Below are 11,187 nucleotides of genomic sequence, written 5' to 3'. Positions count from 1 at the left end.
CATGACGTTTTGAGCTGAAATAGCCACCTTGAAGACCTTTTGACGGAGTTCACGTTCATGTCCTTTCTAAGACCAAAAACGATCTGGTTCCTGAGTTATACGCCCACAAAAATGCGAAAAGGTTTATTTGGAGCCTATTTCAAAGTTCCCTCCGCATTAATGACATCAGAGAGACGTCACGGGATCGCGGCAATGCTACAGGCTTCGTAAAAGCGATGATGCGGCACGCATGATATAATGCGCGGAAGATGATTGGCTGTTCGCAAGATTTCGCTGCTGAATGCGTGTCGCAAACGAAAGCGTGAGCACTTTCGGGGTTTGCGGCACTTGTCGTGAACGGGCCATTTTTCTTTATTCTAGGGCGACAGGTCAACGTTATAGAAAACGAACGCCACTGTCTCCAAAAAGCACGGCCCCCGAAAAACGGGCACTCCTCCCGAACGTGTAAAAAAGAAGACGGGACGGCAAATGTCTTTTTTCCACTCCTAGCGTTTTTTTCTTCCTCTTGAAGAAATCTCTTGAGCCCATTACCACATGAACTCACGTTGGAACTTTGTTTAGAAGGGAGGTCACGGTGAAATGCCGTGTTATGACTGAAAATCTGTGCGGAAATTGCGAGAAAACGTGTAATTTGATGGTTCCGCGAGCTGTGAAAGTGTGAGATCACACTTATTTGACAAAAGAGTGTGAATCGGGGGCTTGAAATGGGTGTGATCACTGGTGGTGTGTGCCAGTAGCTTGTATTTATCTGGGTGTGATGGGGAGTGTGCGTGCGAGGTTTGTGCTTCTGAGAGAGAACATTGCTTTTGTATTCTTTAAGCCTACTGACTCCCAATAAAATGCGATATATTGATACCTGCCTCAACCTTTATGTTTGTTTTTGAATATGACAGAGGAACCCTGGCAAACAAAGAGAAGCACTAGCACTTGTATTGCAGAGGTGTGCAAAGGCAAGACGTTACTTCATTATGATCTTGCCAACATTTTGAACCCATTGAGGTATTACAGCATGCAATTGATCCATTGCGTGCCATTATATCGGCAATTCATTTGGCTGTAGGGCTGGTGCGTGCAGAGCCAATACTGAGCATGTGCACTAATGCACATGCTCAGTATTGGCTCACATTATGTGACTTTGGAAAATTGTCTTTCCCTAAATAATTCTGAAAATATAGAGCTATATTAGTACTGATGCACCATTGTACGGTCCTTCACAAATTTTGTGTGCAGGCTAGCATTGCTCGTGAGTCATCAATGACATAGTCACCGAAACTGCGTGAGATGGCTGGATGCTGAGAAAGGTGGAAAAGTATTGCTATTGGTGTCTTGGATAGCGCTTTATAATATTTTATCATAAGCCTTGTGTTGCGTGTGCGGAGCCACTGGCAGCTTCATCACTCCTTGCATTTTGACCCATCCAGCCATAACTGCATGCACTTGTTTGTGTTTCCAGCCTTGTGCAAGGTCAGCATGTTTGCAGTGTCATTTTACCACATGTAAAATTGTCCTGTTACTTTTTAGTAAAACAGCCTGATGGCTGCGGCATGTTGCATGACTGTGGAAGTGGAAGATGTGTCTTCTTATCATCTTTCTCACCTATGTTTGTGGATTCCCAAAACAGGCTGAGCAAGTGATGCCAATTATTGGTTGTCTGCTTTGCTGAAAGTGATTTGTATTCTGTATTATGTGTTTTTGGTCGGTCGGTCATATGTTAGATGGAGTCAATACAAGAGAGAGGATTTGATCCGTCTTTGTATGATTGGACGTATTATGAAAGCAGCATGGATTGCAGTAAAAAAAAACATATTATTGTCCATTATGTCATGCTACAGTAGAGCGCTGAGGTAGTACCACAGCTGTTGGCCCGTGCCATTAAACAATGTACCACATTGGTTGACTGCTCTAACAAGTCTATGAGACAGCAGCCTATAATTTATGAATGACTGGTAACAACTGATTTCAAAATGCCAAAGGACTTTCAACGGCAAGAGTGTCATTGCACCACAATGGCTATATCAGGGTTAACTATAAATTGCATACATAATTCTGAGCAAACAAAAATGTTCTTGGTAGTCCAATCTTACCATCGTTACCACAGCAATAACAATGCTTTGGCAATCGATTCATAGCAACGTTACAAATTTATTAATTTTCGCGTGGCACCGCATTTCCAGGTACGAACAATAAAAAAGTAACTACTGTGCGCATAACATGAATGCTGTGTACATCACATGATATTAATGTCAGGACTACAGCACTGCAGGAAACGATGGGTCGACAAAAAGTATTGACAAAATCACCAACAGCATATCAGCAACAACAGCAGCACATCATATTTGCTTCGATATTCATAATCTTGCATAAAAGCTGGCGATCGCCACGTAGCGTATGTCAAGCAGTCCACCAAAACTTTTCTTACGGCCAGCACCAAGACAAAAAATCCACAACCAAACCACCCACTAATCCGTCACCCGACACAGCCCCCCGCGACGACAATGGCTGGTTGGCGTCAGCTTTCGTGTGTTTTGAGGTATTCTTTAGGTCTGGCTGCCAGATGCTGCCAGTGTTGCTGTCGTCACAAAACCATTCCATGACGCCATCAAACAATGATGTAATGGGGCACATTTTTACGAACTTTGAAATTTTGCTTCTCAGCGTCGTTTTTGAACCTTGAAATCTTACCAATAGTTACATATAAGCTTTTCCCACCATATCTGATGCCTACCTCAATATCTTCAAATGTGGAGCATTCCCTTTAAGAGCTGCACCGGGCTAGAGACAACTACGCTTGAGCTGTTTTGAACACACGTTGCAGACCTGCAGGCTTAAAAGCGGCACATCTAGTGCCATGAATACGCTAGCAAAAATGCACGCTTGCTCGGCACAACGGCGGCGAAAACCACCTACAGAGAAGCGCATTGGCTGAACCAGTGCGTGACTATAGACCATGTAATACTACTGTTTCCCAAAGTCAAAGTGCGCTTCGAAAAGTGTGCTGTAATAAGTGCCAAAAAAGAGAAATGGAAGACAACGTGTCACGTTTCGTTGAATTCGCGTGATGATAGCCCCACGCTTACAGATATTTCTCTCTAAATGGAGTTTTTCAAGCTTTCGTAGTATGTATTACACAAGCATTTTGACAAACAAGTCTGTTGCAAACACAACAGAACATACATGTTGGAAAGAGCAAGACAAATGAAAAACATTAAGATAGTGGTTTGGTTCGGTTTGCAAGGAGTGGTTTGCACATCGTGGTTTGCAAGAAGTGTAAAAAGATTTTGTCACTCGAGCATTACTTGAAATCGGAATTCAACAATTCAGAGATATTTTGACAAAACTGGCATTACCGATCAAATCGGGTGCGTCTGGTTAAACAATAAATGACAGCTACAGAAAGGTGGCACACTTCCTTAACCTTGTTTTGCATAGTGTTGCTTTATTTCGATACAAAAAATCGTTAGATAGTTTCAATGTGGCATAACACACGGAACACCATCGTAATTGACATGACAAACTGTATTATTCGTATGAATTTCAAACAACCTGCAGGGGCCCCGAGTGCAACAACGTTATATTTCGTGTACCTCTGGTAGTTACAGCGTAGCGGTGCATGGTAAACACCGTAATAAGTGGTTGGCCACCAATGAGCGCCGCTGTCCGTGGTGGACACCATGTATTGTGTTAGAACTGTACGAGTGTTACAATTCCGTTTGCACTGTGTTATGTTGAGCAATCTTATAAGTGCTGCACCTACCAATCAGCCACCATTAACCACTTTTACGTGTCCTCTGATGGCAGATTATCAATCAGGACTAGAGAGATGGCCACCGTCGTCAGTTGGCATGTCTGGGAAGAGTCATGGTGCTAGGATGATATAATTACCGTGTATCCTGGCATCGGCATTCGGATCTTTGTTAGTCACTTTTGAGGGCGTGCTTCCCTGTCGTCAGTTCCAGGTCGTCACCTTCGACGTGCCGAGATTTCTGTGGTGCAAGCACACACGTTAGTGTGGCCCCGCACGTGGGCTTTGGTTGTCAGCTGATGACAGTTATCATGGCAAGTGCTGCCATCGCTTCTAGCGTCGCGGAAAATAGTGTTCAGCGCCACAGTAGTTTCGAATGTGGCTCGAAATGAGATGAACCATAGGATTCAGTATGCTAAGCTCTAACACTGATATGTTTTAGAAAAGCCGCAGTGGACGGGGTTCAACGACCTTGAACTTTGCAGATTACTGGAGGCTATGGTTTTGAACGTAGGGGGACACGATGGGCACCATTGTAAAGAGCCTGTCCAGCATTACCATTTATATCAATTTGAGCAAATCTTAGTGTCTGTATGTGGGGCTGAATATGCATATGACTACAAACACCAAGCTATCCTGACAGGCGTTCTCGCCAGTGACTACCAGTACCCAGAGAGTGCTGTACTTCATCTGCTTGTCGGACGTGGTCACCCGGCTGGCCTGTACACTTCCTGTTGCACTAAACGCTAAAAGTTCTTGATCAGCCGAAACTGGATGCGTTTGCGTATACCTCGTGGAGGACTTACGACTCTCTAGGGGCCTGAGTGTCTCATTCATGTTGTGGGGCTGCCAATTCCGGCCAGAACACACGACCACCATTAGGACACGCTTTTGACAGGGAACACAGCATCCCCTCGTGTTCACACTTCCGGTAGCAGATGGCCTTGGTCGTAACAACCGGGGTCGGAGTTCTTAACGTCCTGGATACCCCATTTGGGAACATAACCACCCATACGAGAAGCTTCCACGGAAACATTCCAGTATATCACTATCTTACTTTATCAGAGATATCTTCACCCGGCCCAATAAAGAACTCAGCTGGCGGTGCGACTTGCAGCACAGATGATGTGGCTTTCATCACCCATCACTGCATCCTGTTCTCTCCTGGCGCTCAGCAAGCCACCATCTGACGCCTGCCTAGTTTACGCCTTGCTCTTCGGCAATCTTGGCTGTCGGCCTGCAAGGTGCCCTCTGATTATGCGTTTGATGCCACTTATAACTTATCGTTCAAGATATTGTAGTTCGATGATTTCCCTTCCCTCATGTGCTGCTGGTACCTTAGGGCTGCGGCGGATAGATAAATCCTAGCATCATGTTTAGAGTGGATGGCTTCCAATCACTCAGACGCCACACAAGTACATTATTTTCTTTCCACCAAATCCTCGGCGAGGTTACTTTAGCAATCCTATTATGTATGCCTCCTACACAGATTAAACGCGTAGGACAATGTATTTCCTAAGTATCACTTTGAGCATATGGTTATAAATGTATTGTAATGCAATGATGCAGTGAAACACTGTAACGGTAAACGGTAATCCTCCCCTGCACAGGCGGAGCGCGGAGGTAGTCCACAAGTTATTCTACGCGTTCCCAGTCAGTGTTAAGCGTTGTATCCTACTGTCCACTAGGTGGTTACGCTGGACGGGAATCCCTAACCCTAGTTATGTGGCTAAAGCGTGTTTTTAAAGATTTCAGCACGATTCGAAACTCCACATGAGCATACCGTTCACGCTCTCTAACAAATGCTATTTTTTTGTTACGCCTCGTTTACCTTTCACGGCCCTCTTCCTTTCCTTCCCGCCCCTACCCTTTTCGCCTCGACTCGATGCGTGGCGCAAGTTTGTGCACGACCTCCTACGCCCTTAATCTCATTAAACGTATCTGAACTGGTTTGCATTTCATCAACATTTCCTAATTGATAATCATGGACTTTTGAAAACGTTATGCGAAATATTCAGTTCGCAAATACCAATCGCTACACAACACTGTTGTTGCCTCAATATAATTAAGACAGGCATGCATGACATCCAGGCTGTGTTTCGTGCCTCATTTATACAGTCTTTACACGTAGATCGCAGATTTGGTGAAACACGAGTTAGAAATAATCGCTGCTGGGTTTGGAGCGTAAGTCTTGTGCCCTTACCATCTCGCGGCGCCACGGCAATATCATACACATCTACCATCTAAAGGCAAAAAAGCCTAAGCGCTTTGCAAACCAATGGCTCTTAACATTTTTTGTCTTTGGACGGCAGATCTGCATGTAGCATACATTGCGCAAACGCAGCGTAAACAAAGAGGTGCCAAGCGTGCCGAATCGTACGCCTTGAACGGATGAAGGAAGAAATGTTTTTTTAGTGATAACACATTTCACGTTCCGTGTTTGCCGGGCATCCTCAAGCTGAACTGCCCGATCACGCGTGTTTTAAATGACTAAATCGTGGGCATAACGTTAAGTGCTGCAAAAACCCGCCATCGATTGTGGTGCCCTACTGATCGACACTATACGTTTTCACTATCGTGATAAGTTCACGAAATTCACACAAATAAGCAAGCAAGCGAAGAAGATAGCCTCAGATTTGGCCAGGCCTGTGTGGTTGCGTTCATCCCTTCGCTTCGCCCACTCAGCCACTGTCTAAATAGTGCTTAGACCTGCAGATAGCGCAATGACATCCTTGCCCGTAGCCCACCATCTTTTGCAGGCATTTGTTCGCCTTCATTTCCATGGCCTGGGAGAGCACGCGTGCATGCCCAAGTCTTCAGACTTTTGGAATAAATTGTGTCAGCCAAGACGACGTCCGTTCGGCTGTCGATCTGTCCGCTCGTCCTGTCGTGCTCATTTGCGTTGGCAAGGCCGAATGCCGGCCGCTGGAGAGTGATGTTTTAACACGCGCACGGGTGGCCGGTTGAATACCCTTTGCTTGGGTGGGTGTCAATTTGACCGTTCCTTGAGATCTCAGAAACTAAGAGAGCTAGAGGCACCCAAACTCACGGGGAGTGTTGGCCTGTATGTGAGCTCACCTTTGTCGAGATTTGAGGTTCTAGGTCATAGTCTCCGGGTCAAATAAGGTCAAACAAGATCAGAGCCAAAATTGGCGTCCGAAGTGCCCAGCCCTTCTCGTGCAACCACCGTGCACCTAGATACCTATTATAAGTAAAAAGCCAACGGCGCTTATTTAAGGTCAACGACCTTTTGTGACTTCTTGAAGGTCATGGTGATCAAAATCTTACAAGACTGCTTTGACTGTTGTATTTGAATAAGCGTCAAGGATAACATCCTAGGCAAAATACGCCTTAAGACAAAATGTTCACCCGGGTCAATCTGAGATTTTAGAAGTCCATGGAATATGCATAATATCGTTCCTGTTTTCATAAAATTCGCAATGAGTACCAGGAGCTTCCTCATACAGCAAGCTCAAGAGTAATGAAAACAGGCTGGCTTTGACCTTGGTCTGACCTTCATATCTAGCCCTGGGTCAATGGAACTCGTGAATTCAGTTATTGCGTTGCCTGGAAAACTATCACAGAGATGTGCAGCTTTGTCTAACACTTCACTGCTGCATTAGATTGCACGATTCCCTAGAAAGTCTTCGCTGAATCCATGGCCTGACTTTGGCCTGCCGTAGGTCAATGGCCTTACACGGTACATCTAATTTGCTGTACCAAACGATCCACTATTCAATTTTCTACAGTTGGGCAAAAATTTACCGCCGTCTGCACCGCGCTATTCGGAACTTATTCCGGAAAAACCTTCGGGGGGTCAAATTGACCCCCTCACCCGAGCACGTGTTAACACGTACCGCGTGCGCCAGACCTAATGTGCAATGCGAAGTGCCGTGCGTTTGTGTTCGGCGGAGAACGCGTGGCACGTGCTGCAAGTGAATTTTACGCCATTATTTTTGCATTGGCGGTCTGAAAATATAACTCGCTCGAAACAGGCAAGCAGTCGCTTGAGCCCGTGGCCACGTCTGGGTAACTACTTCTTAAGGACAAAGGGTCGCATCGGTCTGAAAAGTGAACAAAACGCCAAAGGTATGTACGAATATTGCAAACATAAATCATCCGTGCAATATAGCGGTTCTTTCCGTGTACTCTAGCTCTCAGTTCCATCGTGTACCGATCGGCATTCAGGTAGGTTTGGCAAAATCAGTTAGTCCCTGCACTCAGAAGATGTCTAATCACGAAATTGCACTCACCATTTTAAGAGAAAGTCACTTTACCACGCCTGAAAATACATCGTGATAAAAGCAAAGTCATGACACTGAGATAAAAAGTCCAGGTCCTCAAAGTTGCCTGTTTTTAATGTTGAGCCGGCTTCTCACTGCAGAGGCCAGGGCCACAAAGCTGGAACATGTCATCAGCAGTCAAGGGCAGTACCCGCGGGTTTTGTGTGGCGGGGCAGGACTTTCCAGGGAGTCCGTGGATAAAATGAGTTCTGCCACGCAGTCTCGTATTCAACGGGAGGGGCACCGAAAGCATGTTCTACCTAATCCGCTGTCACATGTATCCGTTCTAAATAATAAATGTAGGCAGCTAAAAAATCTAGAATTGGGGACTTATTGCTATCCACCAGAGTTTGGCTAACCTAAAACAGGGTCTCATGCCTCAAAAAAAGGTCTCCCGATGCGCAGAGGAACCTCCTCATCCAGAACAGGACGCTTGCGATTCACGAATGGGCCTTCAAATTCAGCCAAGTGGGCTCGCTATCCCAAAACGGGGAATCCTGATCTCGAACCGTGATCATCCGATGCATGAGCTCTGCCCCCCGTCTCAAAAACGGGACCTCCTGAACAAACAGGACGTTTCCTAAACCAGAACAGGCGTCTTTTAGTTCGTAGCGGGGGGCCTTCCAAGCCAGCAAAGGGACCTCCTTAACAGAACATTGGGCCTCCTGATCAAGAGCGTTTGCTACTTTATTCATGAAGATAACCTTATGTCCATGAAAACCGCTATCTCGCTGTAGCAAAGGGTTTTCTGGGCCCGATTCTTACTTTCCAGCTCATTTATGAGGGCCTCCTTGATCTGAATTTTGATACTCCACGTACAGCTACAACATTTTAAGTTGGAAGAGGCGCCCCCAAAACCTGCGGGGGGGGGGGCAAAACACACTCTTGCCCGCTGCCGTTAGGTACGGGGCAACTGCTCCCTCTCCTCCCCCACCCTGCTGCAAGGCCCCTGCAAATAAAATTTCAGGTGATGATATCCTCCGGCAACGAACGCAGTTATATGCCAGGTCCCCCATTTAACAACTCAGTTTGTTACTGACCTCTCAACTCTGTTTTACTCAAAAACAGTTGATTGGGAAACATAGTCTTTGAGGGGAATGGTTCTAGAAAGGCATCCAATATGCAGTATTTTGTTTATCATTGCGGACTATTGAATAATGTGTTGTTTATGGACCAAAGTACATATATTTATTATTTTCCCGAATAGGTTGCTCACTTATACGCGTTATTTTACATATAATTTATGCTCATTTTTACTTGACATACTCCGCATTTTTCACGTAGAGTGCACGCTCTCCCCATCAACGTGTCAAATGTCAGCGTTCCCAAAATCCAGTTTGACCACTTAAATCCTGTTTTGTGCCCCCTCCCCACACACACACAAACCCTCAGACATTGTTACATCCCCTAGACACAACCGTCGAACAGATGAGTAACTCCCTTCGAATACAAAGTGAACCATTTATTGCGGACTTTGAATGTTGGCGAAGTGGTCTGCAGAAAAATAACCAGACAATTACAAAGGTTATTTATTACAAATCACTGTTAGGCGTCGGGAAAATGTGAAGCTTGCCATTGTGGCATTTACCAGCTCCCTTAACAACAAATGCATACCCACATTCCATTACACGTCAATGAGCACCAACCTTCCCGAAGATTAATTAACCATACACAACGCAAACTGTAACAGCGCACCAGCAGGTGACCAGATTGCGAGAAGGGGAAGCTATCCCGCAGTCGTAATTAGAGTTCCACCTGTACCTGCCCTTCACTGATCCGGCTTGCCCCTCGCCGTATCGCTGACCCACTTGAGGTACGGGGCGCTGCCTCCCTGCACGGGCAAAGCCAGTACCTCAGGACAGTCGAACGGGTGCTGCTGCACAACAGCGGCCGTCAGCTCCTCCAGCAGGGCCGACCGCGTCTTTATAATCATCAGCGCCTCCGTGTCCTCCTGAACGACGCCTTCCCACTCGTACACGGACGTCAAGCCCGGCACGATGTTGACGCAGGCGGCCAGCTGTCGCTCCTTCACCAGCATCGCCGCCAGCTTCTTGGCCACCTCATGGGACGGCGCCGTGACGTACACCACGGAAAGTTCGCTCAGACCGATTCCGCCAGCCGAAGACATGTTGCGTGCAGACCGAACACAGAGGGAGCAAAGAACGCTGAACGGGCTCATCCAGCAGATCAGCACGGGAAAGGTGCAGACGAACAGCAGGAAACAGCCACCCCGCACGGCAGTCCTGTTGGAGTTAAGACCACCATGATTAGAACAGTGTATCTACCCCACGCACCCTGAATAGCTTTAAAAATTAGGCTTTGCATTAACCTGTCAGATTACCCAGTGTTTGGCGCGCCTACGCATAGGTATACGCACATTGTCAGCGTTTGCGAAAGGCTGCTACAGCGCCACAAGCAGGCGAAGACATAACATCATGTAACTTCGTTTCTTCCGGTATGTTTTTTGGAAGTCCACAAAGCGGTTTTTCAGAGCGTTTTGCTTGTTTTTCATAGATTTCGGTAGTCGTGCAATAGGTTTGGTATTCGCCACCACGAAACGGTGCGCACTTCTCCATGTAACATATGCACACACATTATATACGCATTTCGAAAGTATTCAATTCATGAGCAGATTTCCCAGTATATCACCCCGGTCTCACACATTTAGAGCCCAACAGCTCGTGCGTGCACACGGTAAAGCAAATGCCTCGAAACGGCACGTCCGTTGCGCACCGCCGATTTACGTGGTGAAAACGCTGAATGGTGGCGATGTACCGTAATATAGATAAGCTTACCAATACCGGTTCATGAGGCTCAGAGTACGAAGGCTAATAATATACACGCCACGGCACCATGCCCACTCACCCTCCCCGCCCTCGCGGTTTGCAACCTGCAACAAGGCTCTGTATTTTATTTGTGTTTGCACTGACTAAAAAGCTGACATATGAAGCAGGCACGCTCGTTTTCCGTAACAATTCTTTAAGTTGTCTTGAAACCTTCCTCAACCGATTCTATGGAACAAGGTGAGTAACGGGTCATAATATCAAGATCTTAATTGGGGTAAAACACCTCATAAATGCGAATGGAAATTTCCCATGGAAAAGCAGATAAGGATCTCGGAACCTACTGCGCCGAGCGCTGCGTAACCTTCACCATTCGATG

General features: G+C 46.3%; 1 protein-coding gene across 1 annotated transcript; it reads right to left on the bottom strand.

Moving 5' to 3' along the window:
- Positions 1 to 9,597: 9,597 nt before the first annotated feature.
- LOC119107622 (protein CutA homolog) lies at positions 9,598 to 10,867 on the bottom strand. The gene is made up of 2 exons (XM_037231132.1): positions 10,821 to 10,867; positions 9,598 to 10,268 (listed from the first exon to the last, which is right to left on the bottom strand). Exons 1-2 carry the CDS (start codon positions 10,832 to 10,834, stop codon positions 9,794 to 9,796), a joined length of 489 nt encoding a protein of 162 aa, XP_037087027.1. The 5' UTR covers positions 10,835 to 10,867; the 3' UTR covers positions 9,598 to 9,793.
- Between the last annotated feature and the right edge of the window lie 320 nt (positions 10,868 to 11,187).

Source organism: Pollicipes pollicipes, unplaced genomic scaffold, assembly GCF_011947565.3.
Source record: "Pollicipes pollicipes isolate AB1234 unplaced genomic scaffold, Ppol_2.1 Scaffold_6686;HRSCAF=7923_pilon_pilon_pilon, whole genome shotgun sequence".
NCBI classification, from domain to species: domain Eukaryota; kingdom Metazoa; phylum Arthropoda; class Thecostraca; order Pollicipedomorpha; family Pollicipedidae; genus Pollicipes; species Pollicipes pollicipes.
Note: the sequence above shows the minus strand (reverse complement) of the source record. Positions and strands in the feature narration are given on the sequence as shown.